The sequence below is a fragment of the Pseudopodoces humilis genome, chromosome 1 (assembly GCF_049639895.1).
Source record: "Pseudopodoces humilis isolate 2021_Gansu_Grassland_sample_001 chromosome 1, ASM4963989v1, whole genome shotgun sequence".
NCBI classification, from domain to species: domain Eukaryota; kingdom Metazoa; phylum Chordata; class Aves; order Passeriformes; family Paridae; genus Pseudopodoces; species Pseudopodoces humilis.
The window spans coordinates 142615230-142641949 of record NC_142200.1 but is presented as its reverse complement, the minus strand read 5'-3'; the positions used below and the strand labels follow the sequence as shown (position 1 = coordinate 142641949).

General features: G+C 35.4%; 1 protein-coding gene across 1 annotated transcript; it reads left to right on the top strand.

Annotated features, from left to right (window-relative positions):
- The first annotated feature begins 483 nt into the window (after positions 1-483).
- On the top strand, positions 484-26444 carry DYNC2I1 (dynein 2 intermediate chain 1). The gene is made up of 24 exons (XM_014257401.2): positions 484-574; positions 3042-3095; positions 3942-4362; positions 4886-4938; positions 5535-5861; positions 7189-7247; positions 9222-9279; positions 10811-10888; positions 12056-12251; positions 13866-13968; positions 16079-16208; positions 16756-16867; positions 17246-17340; positions 17664-17790; positions 18669-18841; positions 19400-19562; positions 20760-20873; positions 21952-22013; positions 23054-23105; positions 24314-24374; positions 24631-24727; positions 24990-25121; positions 25417-25640; positions 26152-26444. Exons 1-24 carry the CDS (start codon positions 560-562, stop codon positions 26321-26323), a joined length of 3078 nt encoding a protein of 1025 aa, XP_014112876.2. The 5' UTR covers positions 484-559; the 3' UTR covers positions 26324-26444.
- The last annotated feature ends 276 nt before the right edge of the window (positions 26445-26720 follow it).

Sequence of the window (26720 nt, the reverse complement as noted above, 5' to 3'; positions counted from 1 at the left end):
GTAAAGAAGTTCATGTTCATGTGGAAATTTCTGTGCATCAGTCTCTGCCCAATGCCTCTCGTCCTATTGCTCAGCATCACCAAGCAGAGCCTGTTCCATGCTCTTGGAACCCTCCCATAGGTAACTATACACATTAACGAGGTCTCCTATCACTTGTCTCTTCTTGACGCCGAACAGAGCCAGCTCCCTCCCTTTTCTCAAAGCAGAGATGCTCCCTCTTCTTCGTTGCCCTCCGCTGGAGCCGCTCCAGGAGCTCCATGTCTCTCTTGTACTGAAGAGCGCAGAACTGGACACAGACTCCAGATGTCCCTCAGTAGGGCTGACGAGTGGAGCAGGACCACCTCCGTGACCCGCTGGCAGCGCTGCTGCACCCCAGGCCTCCCTCGTCCGCGCCCCCCGGGCGCCCGGAGCGGGAGTCCCATCCCGCGGCCCTGCCGCCCCGCAGGCGGCGCCGGCGCATCCATCGCTCGGCGAGCGGCTGCTGGCCCTGGTTGCCGGGGCGGGCCCGCGCGCAGCGCCCGATCCCGGCCCGCGGCGGCGGACGCGGCCTCCCGGCCCCATGGAGGGGGACAAGGTGAGGGGCAGCGGCCGGGAGAGCGGGGCAGGGGCGGGCCGCAGCGCCGGGGTCTCGCCTGCTGCCCCCGAGAACCCTCGCGGCTCTGCTGAGGCCGGCCGGGTCGCTTTGTTTTGTCGGCACGGCGGTGAATTCCCCCCCGCAACAGCCGTAGCGAGGAAATCCTTATCCCGCTGGGAATACCAACCGCACATCCCCCTGCAGAAGGGGGTGGGTGCTTACGGAAATACCCGTTGTTCAACGTTCTAGATAAAAGTGTGTTTAATAATTGATGCTTCTGTAGCCGCTAATTGTTCGAGCTCCCGAATTCTTCGGGAACACACGTAACTTTCGCATTAAGGTGTTAAATTATTGAACGTTTGTAAAGCTCCGGAATAAAGAAAACAAAACCACGTGCGCTAGCGTCAATTACTGTGTGACATTTTCACTTGAAAAAGTAGAAGTGCCAGTGCAGTGAGCTAGTGGGTTGCGATGGAAAAGTTAAACTTTGATATAAAATATTTCAGGTGTGTCGCTGTAAGAGTGCCAAAGAGCCAGAGGCAGTGGCAGAACAACCACACTGAGTGAGAACCCTCCTTCTGCTGCTTCTATCAGTCGTCCTCTCACCTATTTGAGGGCTTTCAAATTGCCAACTTATACTGGAAATAAGAAAGAGAAATGTTTACATGCAAAAAATAAAGTAGTTTAGCTTAAAAATTAAAGTCAGAATTTTGTCTTACTGTTCTTCTGTTTCTTGTTCTTTGGAATCACATTTAACTGAGTTCTTAAATTAGTTAAAAAGTCTTATCTTTCTAGTTGTGAAAGAAGAAACCCCTGTTGATCTCTTTCAAAGTTTATCTAAAGCAACGAGGTTTTTTTTTCCTACTGACTGTTTTTTCTTTAGATTAAAGGGCAGATTCTTAGCTGGTAAAAACGTTAATGGCACTTTTTGAGTTCAGTAAATCTGCAACATTTCATGTGAGCTGAATGCTCTCAGGTGGATGAATTAAGACCCCAGTGTCATTTAAGTAACTAATCTTAATCTGGATTTAAATGAGTATATAAGTACTTCTAAATTAGCAGACAGGTGAGAAAGTTTAATAAATCCTTTGAAAGATTGTTTAAAACATTATTGAAATGTCTCCTTTTCCCTGTTTGTTTATTATACTGCTGCAAAAGCAGAGATTTAAGTGGAAAATCATCATACACAAAAGCAACAGTTATTGGTTGTGGTTGGGAGGTGAAAACTGCAGACCCCAGAAAACTGACAGATGTATATTATTGGGTGCCAGAGAACCACCTGTGAATGTTTGCTGTGTGCTTTTTGCCTCAGCTTTGAAATAAATCTGAAGCTGCCTTTGTTGATGTTGTCTGTTGCCTGTGCTGATTTTATGCTATTAAAATAATTATTTCTTTGCTGATATGTACCTAAATATTGTCTAAAACCAGAACATGATTTTAAATAGGTTACTGTTTGAGACTATAATACAGCATTCTTCTCTCTTCCCATCCATATCCTTCCTTCCAGGTTACATTCACAAAAGTTCTGTTGAGTTTCTTAGGCTTTGTTAAAGGTTGACTTAAGAAAACTGTCAGCTTTGTCTTTACTTTCTCATCTGACTCTCTGCAATAGTAAATATTTGTTTTTTGCCTTTTTTAAGTATCAGAAGAAAAAAACCAACTGTTTGTTGCAAATACTGCCTTCTTGAGACTTGTCATTGACTTTAGAAGTTTACCAGTCACTACAATTTTCTATAAAATCCAAGTTTGAAAAGACAAGATTTTTTAAATGTAGAATAATTTGAAAAATATATATACTGTTAAAATACTGTCTCCATATAATGAATTAACAAAAAAAAAAAAGAGCACCATATGTTTATTTTCTTCCACCAGTGCAGCTCATCATTACAATATTTATCAATGATTATTTTGTTAATTTTCAGTAGCTTTTGCCAAGTCTAAATTTGATAATAAAGATAGCCTGATCATGTCACTTTGGATATGGTCATCATCCTTCAATGAACTAGTTAAAATTTTCAATAGATTAAAATTCCTCCTTTGTGACCTCAAACAATATGATTTTTTTATTTTGGCTTTTTGAAAGCAGTCAAGCAGCCAAGTGCAGGAGCTCTCCAAATGCAGATAGAAGAAATATAACCTATTTTACTAGGGAGCACTCTAGTGAAACAATCGTGTACTTTGATTAGTTTCATTAACATATTATTTTTACCTTCAGTTCTATTTACAAATATATCATATGCAGTTAACTTGCACATATAGTCTGATCTTCAGGCTTCTTCCAGGTCCAGTCAGGTGAGATTTACTGTAAATAGGTACTAGAGCTAAATCAATTAGTGTTTGGATGATCCTTTCAGTGATATTTGCCATGTGTACCTTGATCTTTTCCTTAGAAATATGATTAATTGTTAAATTATTTACTTCTCTATGCAAATTAGGTACTCAGTCTTTTCTGCACTTTCTGTTCTAGAAAAGAACCAAAGAAGATACTTGGAAAGCAGAAGAACTTAGGAAACATCTAAAGGTGGATTTATTTCATTTCTGCTAGTCTTGATGTTAAGCTGCCTTTCAGCACTAGAATTTATTGGTGGTCTAAACATGAAGAGTTGACTCTTTGTTCTACAAGCCACTCTTCCTTGTGGAACCTGCAGTAGCTTTTTAACACTTCCTGGTGCACCAGACACTTTAAATCTGCATCACTGAATATAAATGATACAGGGCTTTAATGTGTAGCTGCTGAGTTGCTGAGTTCCTTGTCACAACTGTCTGTTCTGGAATCTCTCCAGTCCAAGGTTACCCAGAGGCTGGCCCCACTCAGCTCTTCCTGGCTACATGAATCATATAATACCCTACAAATTTCTGTATTAGGTAAATGGGAATAATGCATTTTTACAGTAATCACACAGCAGTCAATGGGGTATGAATTGCTGGTCACCCAAATCCAAGTGACAGCTCTGCTTTATATATATTATTCACTTTCCTAAAATGTATATTATCTATTGTATTTATTATCATCATCTATCATGTTTGTCTTGTGTTTTTAAACTGGTTGATTACATTATTCCCTGGTCAAATAGTCATTCAGGCTGCAGTCAGTTACATCATTGATATTTATATTGGGTTTGTGTTGTATTTTTTAAAAGCTGTTTTCCAATATGTGTTATTATTATTCCATTTATTATTTTTTTTTCAATAAGCACAGACATAATGTTAGTATTTACAAAGTAAGCCCAGAACTAAATCAGCATTTTAATACGGTTTGGGAAATTAAACATACATTTAGTAATTCAGCAATTTTTTTTTCACATGAATATGCTCTTATCAAAATAGATTGCTGAATTACAATGATAGATTTTCTATTTTATTTCAGGCATCACTACCAGAAAGTCAAAATGAAGACCAAAAACACAGAGAGAAGAAACTGCAGAGAGAGAGGAATGTTTATGACATAGACCCTAACAGACGTGAACTCAGAGGCAGAGAGAAGAGCAAGGAAAGAACAAGAGAGAGAGAAAGGTTTAAATCCAGTGAAAGGGACAGGGATAAACGGAGAGAAAGGGAACAGGAACACCAGAGAGAAGACCGAGAGAGACACAAAGATAAGGTTCAAGAGTCATATTTGGAGGAGAGACATGGTATACTAAAACATAAAGACAGGGAGACGGATAGAGAACGAGACAAAAAGCACAAGACATATGAGATAAAGCAAACAGATCCACAAAATTACCTGAAATCATTTGACGGAAGAGATACAGAACATCACAGAAGAAGAGAAATTAGGCATCGTTTGGGTAAGTAACTTTGGGTAAGTAAATTTGGAAATATTTGATATTTAGATAGGAATACTCTGAAACCATATCACATCTGTGCAGAGAAGATGAAACAGGCAGGTGTGAGTACCTACTGGCATGTGTATTTTATGGAATGTTTTGGTAACCTAGTTTTATTTTGATGCTTTAAAAAAAATGATGCTTGTTTCTCTTCCTCTGAAGAAAGGATGGATGTCACTGGTTTTGCTGGTCAGTGCCTGGACACTCTCTACTGAGTGATGACCCATTCACTTGCAGGGTGATTGCTGAAATCAGTAGCATGTGTCATTACTCTTACCATTACACAAGACTAGAGGGATTCATTAGGAGAGAAGAAGGAATAACCAGCTTTGGAGAGAGAATTTCAACAGAATTCCGTTTCAGAAAGCTCTTACATTAGAGAAAACACATTGCTAAAATACTATTTTCTACATCCTAGAGTAAATTATGTACAGAATTTGTATATTATAAAATCTGTTCCCTAATTTATGCATCTGTGTTCTAGAGGAGGAGAAAGCAAGAACTGAGGAGCGAGAAAGAAGACATAAAGCACAGAAGGTAAAGGAAGTTAGTGAAGTGTCTTCATAACAGAATAAGGTTGAATTGTAGAAAAATGAAGAAGCTGGATCAGACTGTTTCCAAAGAAATCCAGGAAATACATAGATAGTAAGGTGATGACAAGTGTGCAAAACACAAACAAAATATATCTCAGGTACCTGATTTTAAGGGCATATTTTTTTCTCTTTTTTTTTAAGCAAACATGAAATCAAATTTTCATAGCAATCAGTGCTTCATTTTTCAAATCAAAAGTTTCCATTTTGCTATTTATGCCTCTATGACAAAGGTAATTGATGAGTGTATGTCCTACTTTAGACCACCTAGTAGATAAGAATTAATTTTTTGTGTGAAGAACATATAATTCAAAGATTTTTCTTTAGCAAAGTGTACAGTGTCCAAGAAGAAACACCAAAATCTTAAGTGCAGTCATAATTTGAAACTTGTTATCATAGGAAATTAAAAAAAAAAGTCTGGAAATCCATGTGACAGAATGATTAAGTTCTTACAATTAAATCATTTTAATAGTCAAATATGGATAGATTTGTGAAGATTGAACAGTCTTGGAGAACTTGTTAATATTATTTTCCCCTTTGCAGGATAATGATTTAAGAAAGAAAATTGAGAAAGTTTTAGCCTACAAAGTTGAAGAAGGTGAACGTGTACACAAGTTAGAGAAACATCAAGAGCTGGATAAAGAGAGAGAAAGAAAACACAGAGAAAAAAAAGAACATTCTGTTGGCACAGAAAAAGAGAGGCTTTCTAAAGAGAAAAGTCATAAACATTATGGAAAGGGAGAGGAAGAAAAACATAAATTGAAGAGATCTAAAGAAAAGTCTTCCCATGGAGACAGAGAGGGGCCAGCAGCAGAAGCTAAGGAGAGAGTAAAAAGTAGAGAAAATGAGAGAAAGAAACATGATCTAAAGGTGGGTTTTGTTAAAACATTACCTTATCACTTACTTTAATTATTAGTATATTGTCAATAGGGGAATGATAAAAATGCTAGGATTTTCAGTCAACATTTTCTGAAATTTGAGGGTAAGGTGGTAGATGAAAACACTACATCTGTATTTAAGTATGCTAATTCAGAATTGATTCCTTCCATAAAATTTAAACAAAAAACCCCTCCCTATATGTTAGAAACATCTTTTATTAATAGAATTCTTTCTTGCTATGATTTTGAAATTTTTGCGAACACTTTGGAGTGGAGATTTCATAAGGCTTGAGGTCCATTAAAGTTTATTGGCTGCCTTTATAGCAAAAAGTGTGATTTAATAGAAACTAATTTTATGTTGTCTATGAAGGGAGAACAGCTATCCCGCTCATAAGTAGGCATGTGAATAAAGACCCTTTATATTTGTGGGGTTTGCCTGTACTTCTGAAGCCATAGAATATCTTTTATGTTTCTAATATAGAACATGAGGTTATATCCTAGAGACTTAATCAATAATTTGTCATTTTTTTCCCTGATTTTTCTAAGTATTTATTCAACAAAAATGAGAGAAGGAATCTCTAGTAATTTGTAACTCTTAAATAAATTTTATGAGACATACAAGAGTTGAGATGGTCTAGGATAGTTTCTTCTGCTGCCTAAAGAGTGAAGATGTACAAGCTTCTGAAATAAAAGTTGAGAAATATATTTTCTAATGACAATATGGGTAATTTTCAGTGTAGGGGGCTCTCCATGAACAATTCTTGTAACTGACTGTCTGCAGCAGACAACAAAACTCTATCAGGGGCTTGCTCAATGTTTGACTTCTTGGAAATTTGCTCAGGTAGCTCTTAGACAGCACACATGCTGATGCTTCTGTCCCAGAGTTACATTTTGATTTCTGTTTCTGAATAGAAACAAAGATTTTTATCTTAAACAGCCTACTGAATACATTTCCAAACTTAAGAAAAGCCTTCATAATACAGAATTTAAGATTCAAGTCCCTCTTCTGGGGATTAAAAGTGCCTGAGGCTGTTCTCTGTCCCTGTGTCCAGTTTGTGTGAATTGTAGTACATTCTACATACAGTTAAAGTCTCATGTTTTGGAACAGGCGTGCCACAGCCTCACAAGGTCAGCCTGCAGCCCCTGCCAGCATTTCAGAGCGTCTTACAAGCAATGACTGAAATAAAATATAGTCTGTAACTGAAACAATTCTTTAGGAACCTTTTTTACCATTTGATGAGAGTTCAAATAATAACAGGTTGATATACATATTCCTTCCCAGCATTTCTGACTCATGAATGTTGTGCCTTCTTTCACAGAACAGTGAATACAAAAAGGAGGACAAGATTCAAGAAGAAATGAGACATCAGCTTATAAGGTCAGTTCAGAGATTTAAAATAATTATAGACTAAATGGTGCTTACTAAGATTCAGTCATCACCAAACCAATAAGCATAAATTCTTAATCTCACATATCTGATATCACATATTCTTTTTTACACAGGCCCAATAATACAGCAATTACAAAAAAATCTAGGACTTTTCTTCCTAGACTTGCCATCCCATCGAACAGCAAGAGGTTTTATTATTTAATATTACTCAATTTCTGTTAAATAAACAGCTTTTTCCACTTCTCTCTAAGGAATTTTTTTTCTTTTCCCGGACCAGTTAGTGGGGAGGGGCATTTCCCTGGGGAAATCCCCATTTGGAGTTTTCCTTCCTAATTTGCCCTAAACTAAGACATGCCTCTAAGATGTTTCAGACTAAAATGTGTGTATTTTTATTCCTTTAATTATTTTTCTTCATCAGGGTAGCAAGAGATTCTCTTCAGTCCTTGTAAACTACATATATATTAATCTGGGCACTTTGTTTTGGAGACAAAAATGCTGTATTTTACCACCTGGAAATTCACGATGTAGTCATATGTACATATGTAAGGTTCATGATGAACTACATAGGGCTCTATTTTGTTGTTTAGTTTAATTTGAGTATCAATACTCAGTTCCTTTCCTAGATGGTATCTAAAACATTATATTTATATATATAGCAAGTTTGCAGTTGAATATGAAAGGAAAAGTTCCAGATACCCTCAGTAGGATCAGTTAAATTTCAAGATTATAGTTTTTAAGTTTTATTACTAGCAAATATAAATCTGAGAGAAGTTTCCTGTATATTTTAGTATTTTGAATTCCATAATTCTTAAGCCTTGTGAAATTCTTGAAGAACTTTGTGAAGTCTAATTCTCTGGATACATTGTTGGCTTCAATTCTGATTCTTAAACCCAAGTTTAGCTTCCTGGCTCAATACGAGTCTGGGTTGTTTGCTTCTGAGGACACTGGCAGTGAAGTCACTGCCAGTGTTGGCTGAGTGTTACTAATGTTAAGCATGGGACAGACCACTTTGGCTGAAGTGAATTAGTGGAAGTGTATTCCTGTTGAAATATTTCAGAATACACATGTTGGGATGCTACCTGGCAGTAGCACTCAGCTGTGTCAGCAGTGCTGAATATGCAGGCAATGTTTTGAGGCTGTTGCTGCTGGGGTTGTGGCTGAGTCATTGTTTGTGCATAGCTGGGAAAGAAGAGTTTAGCCATTCCTGGAGGGCAGGGAAGGCAACATGGATTAGAGAGATGTCCTGAAGGCCTGCTTCAGTTTCAAACACTGTTAATGTTGAATCACTCCAATTTGTTAGGACAAATTTTAATAATTTTTAATTTTGTTGCCTTTTCCTATGTTTGTCAATCCCAACAGCAGTATATACAAATACTCACACAAGAAGTAAAAATACTCTTTTCTTGAAGTCTGATACTTTCTACTTATTCTCAACTTATTAAATAATCAAATATATTACTGAGTAGCAAAGCTTTTTGTTGATTTGCTCCTGCTCTCTGACCCTGATTGTATTATCCTCACAAATAAGACTCCTGAATGAAAAACCAGGTTTGAAATCTATCTTTGATTTATAGCTTTAGAGTATATTGTACCAAACTGATCTTGATCTCTGGTTTGCTGAAAATATTAATACAAATAATAAATGTGTGGGGTTATGAAATTTTTTTCCTTACTACTTTGTCTTGCCTTTTTATGCGATTATAGGTGTTAAATTTGGACAAAGTTTCTGAATTCTTTGCTGGTTAATCACTTGGTTATTTAATTATCCTTTTGTTTCAACAGAAATCTATAAAAATACTTGTAGAAATATTTCAGTTAATTGGAAATTTCCAACTGTTTTTCCTTTTCAGGAAAAAGCCTTTTTTTTTTTAACTAAAACAAATAAAATCCCCAGAAAACAAAACAAACAGAATTGTTTTCTTATGAGTTAACCAATACATTAATTTTTCTCTTTTTGAATAGGACTGTAAAAGATAAAGGAAAACTCATTGAAAAAGAGGAGATGGACACAAGACAAGAGGTAAAACTAAGGAAGAGGAAATTATTTTTATATTTTGAAATTATTTATTTTAATATTTTTAAATGAACAGGTGCAGACAGAACCAAATTTTCAACAAGTCTGAAGCTCTATAGAGTTGGGTTTATTTGGAGCAGTCTGTGCAGATATAGCCTAACTCTACCATAACAATTTAAAAAAGTTTCATGATATTTTCAACTAATTGATTCAGCTCATCTTTAAGTATGAATTTCTGTGGTGAGGACCTAAATTTCATTTTTAGTTTGTGGAGAGAAATGGGCAGAGTTCAGTACTCTTATACTTGGACTCCTTTTCCATTATCTTCTGTGTGTTCATTGGCAATAGGAGGCAGCCCAGGAGGGTGAAATTCCACTTAATCCCTACCTGACTCAACAAGGAGACTTAAATTCCAGGGATTTGCATTCTATGCTGTTGATTTTTTTTGTATATTTTGTATATTGCTCCAAATGCCACAGCCTTCCAGGTATTCCAGCATGATTTCCTAATCCTGCTTTGTATTGGTAATATATAGATTTTCTCTATAAATTCTTTAAAGTAGGAACCCAGGCAACTGCTGACAAGTGGAGGTTTTTAGTGTGTAAAAACCATATATGTACCAGGTGCATCTGTGTTATTAGTGAAGCTGACAGCTCTGTGGGCATTTCTGAGATGATCATAGGTAATAAAAACTACAAAGTAGCCTAATAGCTAATAAAGACTCACCTTTGTTGAGTGTGTTACCAAAGGTGTCTGACTAAATGGAATTAGGATTTTTTTTTAAAATTATATGAATTATAGTTACTGCTGAGTTCCTGCAACCTTGCAGAAAGAAGAAATCAGAGAAATTTCTCATAACCTAAGTTATACTGGGGGATTCAGTCTGTTAATGAAACACTGCAAATGTTGAAACCAGGAAAGCTGCCATTAATAAATGTCATTATTTTAATCAAGTTAATAATCTAGAGAAAGGAAACGTATTTGGAAGTTACTGCAGGGATACCGTAAATCTTATTCCATGTAAATAAAGTAGAGGATTCAATGCCAGCAAAATTATTTACATATAAAAATTATCTTATTCTCCTGTTATATCCATGTCTCTGCTTTCCTGGTTTCAACATTTGCACTATTTTATTAAAGGATCGAGTCCCTCAGTATAACTTACGTGTAGGGATAATTTTGTCTAGTCTTCAAAAGAGTAGGGCAATCTTATTTTGTTGTTAGCACCAGCAATGAAATTGTAGGAAATGCACCAGTTTTTATGTTTTTTCCAATAAAAATACTGGTAAAAAACAGTTTATCTTCCCACGATAAGTTTGAGTTCTGTTTTTCTTCTTGTACTATTAGTTTAATTCAGCAGTTTTCATTTGATAATACAGTTTTATTTACCTGTATAAGCTATATGCTATATGTTTGCTTGAAAATGGAGAAATCTCTGAGAACAGCAACTATTAATTAATTGTATGGTAAGATCTGGCAGATAAGAGATTTTATTTTGTAAGATTATTTAATGGTTTCATTCATTTTTCTTATTTAGGAAATGAAAGATACACACATGTCTAATCCAGACACAGGACTTGAGGATTTTTCACCAAATTATGAAAATGACTTTGAAGTAAGTAAAAGCATACACTTGTCTGTCTGAAGTAATTCTTAAGTATCAAAATAGAGAATAACTGTGTTCACAGAAATAAACAGGTTTTTAGTTATTTTTTAGGTGACAGTGACCTTAATTTGGCTAACAGTAGATAGTGAGTAATTAAAATGTTCAGTATAAAGTCTCTGCTATGTATTTAGTTAGTTTTCATCAGAGGTTGGAAACCAACTTTTGGTTTTTTAGTTGAAGTGTTCACAAAATGTTTTCTCTGCCTTTTTGGATTTCAATTATTTAAATTACTTTCTGTGAAGAATGCTGAATTTTTAAAATAATCAGAACTGATAATTTTAGGTAAAAAATTAAAAAAGACAGTTCCTTTATCACTGAAAAAATATCATAGGAAGAAGGTATTGATACATAGCATTCACTTCACTAATTTGTTTAATTGAATTCCCTGTTTTTGGGGGAATTCTCTTTTGTTTACTTTAAAGTTATTAAGATACGAGAGTGTGTGGGATGTGCTTTCATGGTGAGCTGAACTAGAATCATCTTTGTTCAGTGAGGGTAGAACTCATCTCGTCTTGTGTCAGGAGTGATGATTTCCACTGTTGAGCTGGTCACTTTGCCCTTTGCCATTCAGTGAAGAGAAATAAGCACATTTAAGACTTGTTCATATCATATGTGTTAGGTGATTATTTTAGCATGACATGAATTGTCTTAGTTAAAGGAATTTATTAAAGGGTGACCCTTAGGCATAGACAGGGAGTGTGGCAGTTTAGTAAATTTGAATCTGCCATTAAAGGACAGCTTGAATTAAAACTGTCAAAAGAACAACTTCATACATCCCTGAAGCATTTATACCACTGAACACTGTTATTTTATTTCTTATAGATCACATAATTCACCTAAACATATAGTATCTACTTTAGGATATTAAATAAAAAGACTATTTTGGGCACTGTAGAACAACACTGAGATTATCTTCTCTTGATTAAAATTACTGCACAATCAAGACATGCCATTTTCTTTCCATGAGTTATTTTAGAGTGCCTTTCAGTCAGAGGATTTATAGCCATCTGTATGAGGTTTTTATTTTGACACCATTTTATAATTTCTGTGAAATCTTGAAAAATACATCTAATAGTCTGCATTTACTAAGTATGGAAAGTTCTGTTACTTTCAAAGGACTATGAAGATGATTTTGAAGATGATGAAGACAAAAGTGGTGAAGTAGGAGATGCAGAAGAAAACCTAAGAGAGGTTCCATTTTCCAGAACTTCAGAAATTGAAGAAATCCAAAGAGCAATTACTGCAGAAAATGATAGGATTTTTACTCCATTGCCAAAGAAACTGGAAAATGAAAAAAAGGAACCAGTCATGGGTATGTGACTAGTACCAGCCCTTTTTTTATTAAATGTATGAGTAACACATACAACTTACAAGTCAGCTGGCCACTTTTTCTAAAAGTCTGCCTAAAGACCAAAATCTGGTCCTCTGGATGAATCATGTAGATTTGTGGTAAGCACTGTAACGTCCACATTGCTAAATGATTCATAGGCATTACTAATCATTTAAATTGTGAAATATAAAAAGTACAGACTGACATTTAATATGTCTTATTTTGGGTAAAAGGAGCATATGAGAGTCTGGATTTTGAAAACTTAAAGAGTTGGAACAGTCTGCTGGAACAGTCTGGGTCTTCCGCTGGCATTAAATTCACCTTTTTCTTTTAAGCGAAGTTGAAGCAACTGTTTTGGAGGGAAGGCAAGAAAAATATCAATACTACTCAAATATATAGCACTTTATCACTTTTAAATGCAAGGTCTTTCTGAAATGTCTGGCGTTCAATTGATCTCACACCTGTGAGTGCCAGAGCTGCTTATTTAAGTACAGTTGTGGTTCTCCTTTGCAGTCTGCACTGAAGTGAACAGCCACATAGAATCATTGTGTAAAAGAATATTTAATAGCTTTTTAGTCTGGTTCAAAGTTAGTACAGTCATGGAAGAATAGCATGGAGTTTCTGTAAGTCTTTACAGTATCTATTAAAGGTCTTTTCCAGCCTAGAAAACCTGGAATTCTGTCAATTCTGGAATTCCAGCTGATTCTGTCAATAGATTTTCAGTTAATGGTCATTGCAGCCAGAACCAGCATACTATTATGTGAATTTCTTTTTGCAGAAGATTTATGCAATTATTATTTTTCTAATGAAAAGTACATAATCAATAAAGATTTTTAAATTTCAGAATTGTGAAGCACTTGGTGGTTCATTCTTAATTACACAACATTCTTTTTTTGGTTAACTTTTGATTTAATTTTCTTAAAATGGTGGCTGATCAGTCTGGCAATTATTTTTATAAGTTTAAATGCATTTTACTAGTATTGCCTAAAAGGGCGGTCATCCTTTGAGGAAGTGAAAGCACCATTAGTCCTGACTGGAAGTTGGATCTCAAGGTCAATTAGATACAACCTAGCCAGGAAAGATAGATGATGTGACATCAGTTGGTCTGTTAACTGTGGCTTTTCAAGGAAGTTTTCAATGTTTTCTTTATTCATTTAAAGACATTAGTTAAGACTGTGTTGATGAGGTTCTCCTCTACCTGAGTTCTTACTCAGAGGTGTAGTGTGCACGTGGTGAAGTCTGTGTGACTTTCATGCAATTTTTAGAATTTATTACAGTGTGTTTTACTGTGCACAGAGGAACAAGGCACCAGCTGATGGCAAGAGAGAGACATTTTCTGCATCAATCTTCTAAAGTAAAAATTACAATAGTCAGCAATTTTGAATTGATTTATAAAGAGCCATTGCAAAGGCCATATGCTGGCCCATTACTGATGTTAAACTCACTGCTCTGAAAATGGTGATAGAGCACTTTGTGTAATGAGCATGAGGAACTTTTAGTAGCTGTTTTGTAACAAATCTGCTGTTTTTTAGACTTACTGCTTAACATTTTCATGCTCTTTGAAGAATGGTAACACTGTGTTTTACAATATCACAGAAAGGCAAGATTCTTCTGTCAGAAGCTCTTTTTGTGGAATATTCATGGATTTCCAAATGGCAAACCAAAGACAAAGCAGCCGAAGTATGGCCAGTAAGCAGAAGTAAGTGTATTTTAAGTAATCCTCACAAAATGGCAGCTCGCTATGTGAGATATTTGAGCTATGTGAACTTTATAAACTTGAGGCTTATGGAATCAAATATTTTGTTAACTAGCAGTAATTAGTTCTTAAGTATATATAATTTACAGGTATTGCTACATGTCATTTTATACGAGAAATGTATCTATATATCAGTTATTTTATTTTATTCAGAACATTTTATACAGAACATGTTGCCAGGATTGTAATTTCTTTGTGTAATGCATTAGTCGTTTAATTAGATGTAGACTTAAAGTACTGAAAAGCAAGCCTTTTAGCTACCATCAAGCCTTTTAGCTACCATCAAGTCTCTGCAGAGCTCTAACTTTTTAATCAAGAATATATCTTGCATATAGTTGCCAAAGTCGCATATTCCCTTTCAGGGATAACATCAATTGCTGTAAAAACATATTATTACCGATCTAAAATTGATCTAGATTTGAGATACCTAAGATGTCTCTGTATTCTAAAGAAACAAATTGTTGCCTGCTTTTTGTGGAACTTGCCATGAGCTCCAGGTTTGTCTGAAGCACTATATATATTTCCAGTTTTCTGTTACAATGTTTGGATGCATAAAGCAAGATTATTAAATGTTATTGTTAGTACCAGATTCCACTGTTTCATGGCTGCACATCAGTGGCTAATTTTCACATAAGGGAGATTTTATTGTCTAAGTTATTTAATTCACATTGCCTAAAATTATATGCTCAAATTTTACACAAGTTCATTATCTAGGCTTTCTCTCTAGACCATGGAGACATTAAGAAACTCACAAAGGCATCTCTGGAGAATTGCCTTCTGGAATGTTTGTCAGCCTCTGCTGATTATGTACCATGACTGATTATGACTATATTTATAACTCTGTGTGCATGCTAATAGCATACACAGCCTGTGAAGATAATGAGCATTTTCATGGGTAAAGGAAGGGGTTGTGGAATTTAATTCTGTGATAATATATTACTACCAGTAAATAGACTGAAAGCATCCCATAAATAAATTGTGGCACTTGGGAGTTGTAAATTATAAATACTTACTAATTATTTTAAGAATCTGTCTGCATTTATCATTAAGATGCGTAACTAGTTAGCAACATTCATATGTTTGAGTTAAATCTCAGCAGTCTATATCCATGTTTGTGAGGAGATGATGTATTAGGAAGTTAAAGTAAAATGTGGGTAAGAGTATGCAATAGATGTCATCAAGTAGCAAAAAGATGTGAGAATTGTCCTGAAGAATAAAGAAAAATTTACTTTGAAATATTTATGAAATTCTAACTTTTGTTGCTCTAGTCTTTTTTCAAATGCCATCTAGCCTCAGCAAGAAGCTGTAACTAGAATACGCATCTGCAAGAGTTTTTAGATATGGAATGGCTATAGATCCATAGTTTTATCTGGTTTGTATTTATGTATCACATTTAAGTACACTAAAAAAATCCTGCAAGAGCAAGAGAGAGAAAGGGAGACTGCAAAAGTTATCTAATTGTCAAAGATTGTCATACAGCAAGAGCCTGGAATTGACTTGTAAGCAGACATCTTTGTGAATTCAAGCAGTTCATGTCTCAACAGCCTTATGGCATTAAAGCAGATAGACAGTTGTGTGAATTGTGGCTAAGATTGTCAGTCTTTTCCTGCATATGTGTAACAAAGCTAGGACATCATAGAAGATCTTTATAAAGCACGTACACATATGAGTGATGTGAGTTAATAAAATGAGTTTAGGAGCATTAGCCACTGTCCTAACTATAGAAGAAAGAGACATTAATCTGTTACCTCACAGAACAGCTTTGGAATACTTAGGCAAGTTGATCTGGTGAGCTTTTGAGAGTTTGGCTTTAGTAATAAACCATATTAAGTTTGCCATTTACAATAAATATTGCATTTTCAAATATGATTATTACCTCAATGTAACATTAAATGAAAACTCTTAAAAATAGTCTATCTATTTCTATTGATACATTTTTATCTGCCAATTAATTTTGTTTCAATTTAAATCCCCACAGATTAAAGAATTGTTAGATACAAAATCAGGTTGTCTTAACCATTTTTGTGTTTCTCTCTTGTAACTCATCCTGAAGAAAACGGAGTTCAGAACTTCTTCCACTAATTGATCTGGATTTCTCAGTTAGTTTTTCATTGCTGGATTTGCCCCCTGTCAATGAGTACGACATGTATATCAGGAATTTTGGTAAAATGGACACCAAGCAGGTGCGTAACATTACATAGTAATATTTAAATCCTCAAAGGCCTGATTTTCCTTCTGGAAAATAATTTTCCTTGAAAAATAAGGTTGCTAAAGCTACCAGGACATAAAGTAGTAAATTAATCGTATTCATCTCTAAGCCTCAATTACTATAAAGCAATGGTCTTGAAACTTTTTGGCCAGACATGCCATTTCATTTCTGTATTAGAAGAGGACTCTCTCATTTTCCTTCCCCATTTTCTAAAGGGCTTTTTTTGCCTGTCTGTGGCTCAGTGTCCCCAGATATGCTGGGTTTGGTGTTTGCACATCATGGAAGATATTCTGTATTTTTGCAATATTATTTATTTAGCACTCTGGTGTGAAATATGGTAAAATGTGCGTGCATGAAATAGTGACACTGTGTCAGTATGCTCAAGTCTGAATTCACAGACAGAAGAGGTTGAGCTATAAATTTCAATTTTAAAATTAATAAGTTCTGTTCAGTTATGTGCTGTCATTCTTAGCTGTGTCACCCCATATATTGATAATTTTATTGATTTTATTCTACTTTAGGCATATGTTCAGTGTAATGAGGACAATCTTGATAGAGACATTCAGACTGAGGAAGTTGAGACATTGGAGAAATGGACACAGCATCCAGGAGAAAGTGCTCTTGTATCTGGAGGTGGAGAACACTTTAATCTTATTCACTCACAGATGAGTTCATGTCATGTAAACTTTCTCTTTGGTATCCATTACTTGTGTGAGTCTATGGAGTGGCAGGCTGCATTGATAGCAAGCTGATACAGGCACTCTGAATCCACATGTGGAAGATATGAAAAATAAGTGGCAGAAATAATTTTTCCTTCTGGCTTGATGTTTCTGTTGGCAGCAAAAATGAGTCTCCAACAGATTTTGTTCTTCAGCACTGTTTTTTCTGCTGATGATAAGTTGATTCCTGCCACTCTCCTCTTGCTTAAAAATTAAATTGTCCTTACACTTTTCTTAACTGATTCCCTTTTAAAGCCTTACGTTTGGTATTTTGTTTTTCTGTTTCTCATAGGTCCCATAAACAGCCAGGATACATCAGCGGATGGGGCTCTGATGCCTAAAATAGATTCACAAAGATTAGCAAATTTTCTCCGGTCTGCTTGCCAGGTACATTAGATCCTTAATATCCTTTATGAGCTGTGTGTTTAAGTATACAGTGGGATAGATCACTTACAGTTCTTGTTCTGACTAATTTAAATAAATTACTTAAATAATACTTGTTGTCAAAGAGAATAATCTCTCTGCAAAGGAATGGAACCAGAGCTGTGCAACTTCTATGTCTGTAAAGCTGTATTTACAAAGTTACAAAATTAACAAGACAGTTGATAAAGTTTTATGAAATTAATCCACATAACTTTGGAAAGCTACAAATAGCAAGCTGGAAGATAAGATGACCCTTTTGTTTCTATAAATGTAATTATGTTTGAAAGGTGATTGCTGTTTTGCTAGAGGAAGATCAAGTTGCAACACAACCCAGGAAACTAAGATCTCGACAAACCAGTCTGTCTATTAGTGATAGCTGTTTCCAGTTAAATACTAACCAGCCATTCCTCCATGGTAAGGGAACTTTATTCTACACTTTTTAGTGTACAGAGTGATCTCTTCTTTCTTAAGCAAAATGCCATATTCTCTGTCATTACTGTGCAAACAGCACATATCAGGATACACAGATGATGTAAACCCCACTTTCCTTTTAATTGCATTAATCTTGCTGGAGCTCTGTGCAGATTGGTTTCACATAGGGAACATCAGAGCATCTTACAAGAAATAGATTCTATCTATTCCTACCAGATAAAAAGTCAGCAGTTAACGTGATGTGTGTAATGTCTTGTCCCTGTTGTTGAAGGGCCATCCCAAGGGGTGTAATTCTGTTTGGGATCTTATATTGACAGTAGAGCTCAAGTTACAAATAGGTGAGGTTATTCAACAGGGACACTGTGGCCTGATGTATTTGAAAAGCAATTGTATCTTCTCCATATAAACAGTAGCTGTTAGATGAAAAGTGAAAAATACAGCATCTGTAATTAAGTTAGGAAGGCCTATTATAACACAGAACCCTATGTCATCTGACACGAACACATGAGATTAAACCAAAAAAGCCTGGCCTGTGCTGTTTCCTGTTTGAGACTCAGTTTAATTTTCAGTATATGTACTGGCATCAGATCAGATTGGCTTGCTTATGCCCAGAATAATTATCCTATTAATTTCCTGAGTCTCTTCCTATTTGCTTTCTACTTCTAGTATTTTGAACTCCTTCTCTAGTCCCTCCTTTTTTGTTTTATAGCTTCAAAAGCAACACAGTGTTAATAGAAATATTCTTCATAATTGCATCTTAGTTTATTTGTTGCTATAGCAGCTAAATATGCTTTTTCATCTGCAGTGAATTTGCTTTTTCATTTATTGCTTTTCTTTCTTGGCTTTTTTTAATGGTTTAGGCCGAAAAATACCCTGCTTGTATGTCTCTCAAGTTCAGAGGCAGACATTACTTTCTGTCCATGGATTACCTGAAAAGGCAGGTGTTGATTTGCTGAGCAGAAAGAGCCTTATATGTGTTTGGAACATCTGGCAGCCCTCCAGTCCTCAGAAAGTTTTAATATGTGATTCAGAGGTATGTTTTAATAACATTGTATATTTGTCCACCAATTACAAGACTTTATTTAAAGATTTTATATTTACTTGGGGTCCTTTTTTATGTCTTGCTGCAAAATATGCCATCTTCTGTCTTCTGAGAAACATATTTGAACCTAGTGAACAAAGACTATTCTCATTCTGTTCTGTGCTCCAGAACCAGATTGTAGTGATGGTCATGGTGTATGTTGGTTGTTTTGATTGTTTAATTTTGACTGTATTTCATGGTTGAAGAGTAGTGGAAGTAAAACATCTGGTTCAGATGTTGTTAGGACTTCTCTCTACTCATCATTCCCATACAGCTGAGTCACCTCTTTCAGCTTTGTGACAGTTGATACAGATTACACAATGATTAGTTTGAAAAGGGAAGGCCTACTGAAGGTCTTGTATCCTACTACCATTTTAAAGTAGATTTTCCTTCTGCCATAAACACATGTAATCCCTATTTTCTGGGTTTCCATGCTCACAAACCTATTTCAGGCTCATCAAACAATTCATCTTTATCATATCATCCTTGCATGTTTTTACTGTTTTACAGGTGGTATGTTGCTGCCTTAGTCCCAGTAAAGCAACGTTAGTTTTTGCTGGAACAGTAGATGGTTCACTGTTGGTGTGGGATCTTCGAGAAGACTCAAGAATGCACCCTTGTATGATGATCACTGAAACCGAGTGGACATTTAGAGTTCCCACATTTTCCACAGGTGAGCATCTGTGCATCCTGGTCAGTGCACAGTGGAATTGTAACCTGAGTCTTGATGTTTCTGTAATGTTCACGCAAGATATCCTAGAGTGAAGAATAACCTACAGCAATAGTTTTGTAAATAATTTTATTAGGAGTGTAGGTTTAGTTTAGTTATTAGGAAGACATTTTTTTCTGTGGGAGTGGTGAGGCACTGGCACAGCTTGCCCATGGAAGTTGTGGCTGCCCCATCCCTGGAAGTGTTGTAGGCCAGGCTGGATGGGGCTCTGAGCAACCTGGTCCAGCAGAAGCGGTCCCTGCCCACAGCTGGGGGTTGGAACAAGATGATCTTTATCCCTTCAGTCCAAATCATGCTAGGATTTTCTGATGTAACTCTGGCTGTGGTACTATTATTTTTCTAAAACACCCCACTACACACATTCACCAAATCCTCTTTTCTTCACAAGTGTTTCTAATTGCAGCAGCCATGTAAAAGTAGTTGGCTGTAGATAGACTTTTTAGCTTTTTTAGTAGGTCAAAGATGCTTGGTATTGTGTTGCACACTGGTAGTCAAATGGATGTGTACAGTTTCATGTGGTTGCTTATGTAAGCAGGCAGGTTTAATGCTGGACACTTAGGAAGATTTAATGCCTTCAGTCTTAAATGAGATTGAGTTCAGTGCACAGGGCAAGTCCAGAATCATGGGTGTCTGACAAAGAACACACACTGAAATTACTCTTAACACACATTTGCCTTAAAATGTTATTCAATGGTAAATACATATTTTCTTGTGGTGAATACTTTGTTTCAGGATTTTTCAGGATACTTTCTACTAAGAGTAATTTTGCTTCAATTCTGTCTTCTTTTATAGCAGACAGTGATTTATTTTTATCCCTGTTGTTTATGGAGCTTGAAATAATTCTTTCCATGCTAACCTGAAATGGCAGATTTTAATGAAATGTCTGGTACAGTGGAATAAATCAGTCATTTGGAAAATGAGAAGTGAATAGAAATATTGAAACATTGATTTATCTAGTAGTATTTTGTTAATTTAGCAAACGGTTTGCAGGACTGTATTTGAGACTTGTGCAAAGGTCATTCATTATTTGCAATTCTTTCTTTGTATCATCATTCTCCCATAAGCTGAAAAGTGATTAAGATTTTGTTGTTGCTTTTTGTGGAAAGTACTACGTTTAACTTTCATGATCGTTATTTACAGATGGCGTTCTGAACTCAGTAAACCACACCTCTCCTATACTGGCAGTGGAACCTGTCTCAACTTCTCTCAACAGTGACCACAGTTATGGGCTCTCCAGCCTCTCTTACCAGGAGGGTATGTAAACTGGTCCTCTAAGCATCAGTACATCTGAGTCTTTCTTTAGGTATCTAGTGAAACAAATATCATAGCCAAAATCCAGTTTATAATTCCAGTCTGCCTCTTCAGTTGTTTGTAGTATCAATTGCATGCAACATTCATATTTGTTTTCTGCTCTCATTTTTATGTAATGTTCATTCAGTGCAGCTTCATAACAGATGTGGTTGTGTGCTTGCTATAATATCTGCTTTCTAGACCATATTTCTATGATAAAACAAGTTATCACTCAAAAGCTGCCTTTGGAAGAATCTTAGTGCTTTTCTAATGTCCAAAAAAAAATACCTGTCTGAGTCAGTGGAGCAATTTGCTTATATCTGAAAACACTTAAAATATGTGGCTCTAATTGGTGTTTTTTCTGTGCCTTTTTCTGTTCTTCTAATGACTAACCTTTGCAAAGAAACTCTAATCCTCACATCCTCAAATTCTCAGACAGTGTGCTAGGGAAGACATTATCACTTCCATTGCAGATTTGTACTTTGAAATCCATAGTGGTTTGAAGAAATGTGCTGCCTATTGCAGGTTTTACAAAATTCCATCTGTTACACTTTATGTCCCCTTCCAAAGTCCATGCAGAATCCAGACATTTTAAAAAAGATGCAGACTGAGATCATCTGCCTTTCTGGTAGGACAAACTGCACATACTGGAATAGACAGAAATATAGAACAGACTGTTTAAGTTGGGAGGGAACTGCAAGGATCATCCAGTCCAACTGCCTGATCGCCTGATCGATTTGGGGCTGACCAACTTAAAACATGTTAAGGGCATTGTACAAATGCCTCCTCAACACTGACAGGCCTGGGGCATTGACCACCTCTCTAGGAAGCCTGTTCCAGTATTTGACCACCCTGTCAGTAAAGAAAGTTTCATGCCTTTTTTTTCCTTTGGTAGAATTAGGACACTTTCCCTTTTTATTCAGCTGAGAAGATTGTAGAAGTTTCAGGGGATGTATTAGAGCAGGAAATGTTTCAAATTCTTCAGTATTGTTCAGGAGGAAGGTCAATGTATGAATATAAATTGTTGCCTTTCCTTCTATAGAAATGTCAAGTTCTCCATTTCAGATAGCTTCAATGGATGAAAACGGAATCCTCAACATGTGGGTGAGTATGTATGAAAAGAGAGAGTATAATGTGTAATAAAATACTTCAAATACAACAACCCAAATTCAGAATTTCTGATGAGAATTGCCTCCCTGAAAAGTACAGCAACACTAACCATTCTGTTGGAATTCTCCTTCAAAGTTTTGATCTGACTCCCTTATGTTATCTTTAGGGAAAAGTATTAACAGGTACATGAATTCATGTAAAAAGACAATCAATTGCTATACTTCATAAAAATATGTTCACATATTTCCAGTAGTTAATTAATAGTCCTCAGTTATCTCTCACCCACCTACTTTATTTTAAAATAAAAGTGATGTCAGAGATGATACTGAATGTAAGGGAGAAATTAAATTTCTAATTTATGTAAAGCAAATATGAAAGAGATAAAAGGTAAAAATTAGAAGATAAGATTTCCTTGCCTAAAATATGATAATCAGTAAAGCACCAGGTCTGCTGCTGTTAATTACTGTTCTGAAAACTCTTCTGTCACATGTTTTCAGTGGTTTTTCACCTGATGCAGCTTTGGCCCAGCTGCTGAACCTGTGGATAATAAGGCATAAAAGAATTTCACCTCTGTGTCAGTAATCAAGTTCCTTAAAGCCTTAACTTCAGTTACTTTAGTAACTTTCATAGCAACAGATTCAGGCCAATTGATCTACCCTTTTTATTTAATGTACAGTTCATATATAGTTAATTTTATTCATGTATAGGAAAGCACTGGAAATGTATTACAATTCCTTGTTTGGGGTGGGGTTTTTTGTGACTGACCAAACAACAAGATACCAACTAGCAATTAAGTGTAGGATGTAGCTTTCCATATTCTGCTTTCCATCAGGGAACATCCAGCAGGCATGTGAAGCTATTTTTAGAATTGCAGACATTGATAGGGAATAGAGAATCTACCTGTAACCATTATAATGTTAGACCTGCCTCTCCAAACTGTCCTTTACGTTCTTACTTACTATTACAACTTGCTAAAAAACTTGGAAGTCTGGTAAATTTTAATTGTTTATTAATGTTAAATATTGACTTTTCAGGTAGTTGTTGAATTGCGAAAAGTGGATCTAGCTGGTTCACAAACTGACTTAGGTGAGTACTGTGCATTAGAGGTAGAATAAAATGTTCCGGTTTTGAGACTATGAAGTTAAAAGAGAGAGGAAGAGTCAGTGATGCCAAGAAGTAATTTAAAAGAAGGCAAAATTACTGAGGAAAAGGTCAGTCCTGAGTAGTTCATAGCTGATGTTTGGGGTTATTGGTTAGGTATGAGAATCATTTTCACTGCTATCTAAAGCTCATCTGCTAATTCTGTATTGGTAATTTCCACTAGACAGCCACATTTCTTACAATGTCAGAGTAGTTTTTTGTGTTGTCAACAGCTTTTTTTTTTCAAAGAATGTGTGATTCTATATATTTGGTCCTCCTCTTTGTATCTTAGTTTTAACCAAACCTGATATAGTGCTTCTGTTGTTGCCTGTGTCTCCATTTTGAGAATTGTCCTGAAAGGTCTTTTTTAGGTAAGATACGTAATTTAGTGTGAGAAAAATTTTCTGTGAAAACACTGAAGAACCAATTCCATTCAGCCATTTATGAGTTATGTAAATGGAGAAAATTACATTCTTTGTTCTTTAAACAAAGTTACATTTACATGCTTACCTAACTGGAAAAGGCTGTGACAAAAATCCTTTTACATTTGAAAATACATAAATAAACAATGAAGTAATCCCAGCAAACTAGAATTTTTGATCAGTTTCTGTAAGATCATGTGCAATGCAATGTCAGGCTATATTAAGCTGCTAAAGCTGCGTATTATGTCTGTGGAGAGGTGCATCTTAAAGCTGTGGTCATATGTTGAAACATTTTTAATGCAACCACTAGTAAAATTTTTTCCTCTTCAAAAAATTATTGTCTGTGAAGGATATGAAGTATTTATGTTCTCTCCTAACAAGAAACATACACCAACTTTATGGATGCATTATTGCACTATCTCATCACTATAATTAATTGTCAAAGATCCAAGTAACATAAATGTGCATTTGATCCACTTCTAGAATTGGGTCTTACAGAGTGCTGAAAAGCAAACATGTAGCTATGTTTCTATTTTTGTCAAAGATTGTAGCTTCACACTTGAATTCTGAAGCAAATAGCTCTAAATTATATAAGATTCTTACATGTCAAAGGCTGTAAACTAATTATGAATTATCCTTTTACTTATTAATTTACTATTTAATTTGTTGATTGCACTTTTTTTAATGCAAAGTTCTTCAATCAGTTCAAATAATAATATTTTATAATTTTAGGTTTAGTTCCTGGAGGAAAAGTGAAGTTAGTACATAGCTCTACTATGGAATTGAATAACAGGTAAGAAAACTGAGGCATTTCAATTTTACATATGTTATCTCACAAAGCCAATTTTTCTTACACCTTACTAATTTGCTGTTCCCTAAGACATATTTAACATTATTTTCTGTTTGTGTTGTTTTGATTTTTTAAATACACGTTTCTTCCTATATCTAGTCATAGACATTTTAGATCAGAGTTTCTGTACGTACTTGCACAGCTTAAGGAGACAATTTCCTGTGTTAATGTCATCTTTTGCCTTTGCCATTTTCCTCAGCCTTTTCCCAAAGGATATTAGCCAGAGAATGCCACAGACACTGACTATTAAATTTCTGTCTTCTAATACCAATCACTTCATTGTTGGAACAAACATTGTGAGTACCATGCTGGAATTCATCTTGTTGTTAGTTTTTTGGTTTGGAAACTGTCTCATTTAGTTGGAATTTGACCAGTAGACTGTATAAAAAATTTATAATTTGTGCCTATATTATTAAAATCTTTTAGCTAATAACATTTGTTAGGTAGGAAGGATCTTTTAAAGTATCAGTTCATGAATTATTTAACTTTTTCCTGTAATACCAATAATGCAACTTTTGTTTCATTTTGTTTAATTAATTTTCTTTATATTGTTCATAGGGTCTGGTAGGCCATGGTACAAGACATGATTTAAAAGTTGTTCCAAAGCTATTCAGACCCCAGGAGAGCAGACTGAGATCAATAAGCATCACTGCAATTGATTTCTTCCCTTTTGGAAAGCCACTGTTTTTGGTATGAAAACATTTTAATAAAAGTTTGATTTTTTAATTATTTGCTGAGGCAGTATTTCTACTTTGATGTATTTAATTAGATGTGATAGTTGATTTACCTCACTAATTCAAATCTGCCATGAAGGGTGACAAAAAAATCATAGAATAATAGGATCATTTAGGTTGGAAAAGACCCCCCCAAGATCATCAAGTACAACCCTTAACTCGCCACTGCCAAGTCCACCAGTAAGCCACTTTTTATATCTTGCTTAGTTTGTTTTGTTCCAGAATGTATTTTCTTTTCATCTGTGGTGTAGGTTGGTTGTTCAGATGGAAGTATTAGATTACATCAGATGACATCAGAGTATCCCCTCATGCAGTGGAATGGCAGCACAAAGGGCCAGCCAATTATTGCCCTGCAGTGGGCTTTGACAAGACCTGCTGTGTTCTTTGCCCTGGATGCATCATCCAATATTTACATTTGGGATCTTCTGGAAAATGATTTGTTGCCTGTGGCAAAGCAGACTATCCCATCAGAGAAGTAAGTGCTCTCTTCTTTACAAAATATTAATATTGTTGCATGGGTTTTTTTGCTTGACTTTAAATGGTCATTAGAATTTGCTTTTCTAACTCTATTTTGTGAACTACCGTAGGTGAGGAGACAAACTACAGTGAGCTAAATTTTGACTGTCTTCCCTAGGCTGAAGTTAGCCTTTCTGAATATCCCTCTAACTAAAAGTTTTCCTTGGTTCCTTGTAAACTGTAGTAAAACACTGCTAGTTTTTGGAGAAAATATTACAATTTTTAAATTTATTACACTGTACTGGAAAATACCATCAAACATTGTTCATTTTTACAAGCTTGAAATAATTTACAACCATGATTAGAAACTGATGATGAAATGCATGGGGGAAGAATTGCATGTTATATACATGAAATGGTTGCAACTGGTGAAAAGCTAAGGAACATGCTGGGACTTGAGCAGAAAAGAAGAATAATTTCTATTTATTTTGCCTCAATTAAAAAACACTCCCCTGTTCTTTTGATTTCAGGGTTCTAACTATGACTCTGCTGGGAGAGCCAGAAAAAGCAAATGGATTGTTAGGCATCGTGCTGGCCAAGGAATCTGGACAGATAGACATTCAGTACGTAAAGAAGAAGTGGGCATTACCTCAGCCTGAGGAATCTGACAAACTGTATTCTATTTTATTGCAGTCTTTTTAGAAACAGGGTTGTACAATTTATTGTGCAAAATGTGTAGTTTATTTTTTACTTCAATTAAAAAATTTGTAATGTAATTTGTATATTATTTGTATATATTTTAAAGACTATCAATACATTATTTCAACAAACAATATATTTTATGATAAAAATGACAGAATCAAATTTACCATTATTGTACTCAAAAATATGTTTGCTGTGTTTCATTATTGAAAGTATTTTACATGTACATATACTTTTAAAAAATATCAAAAATGCATTCCTATAAATTGCACTGCTGTTTTTCATTATTTCACTCTGAAAGAAATCAGCAATTCTTTGGCAAACATAAAGTTGTGTTTCTGTACAATCTGAATGTGAGGAGATTTCCACCTCTGGGCCTCTTAAACATTAATGCTTT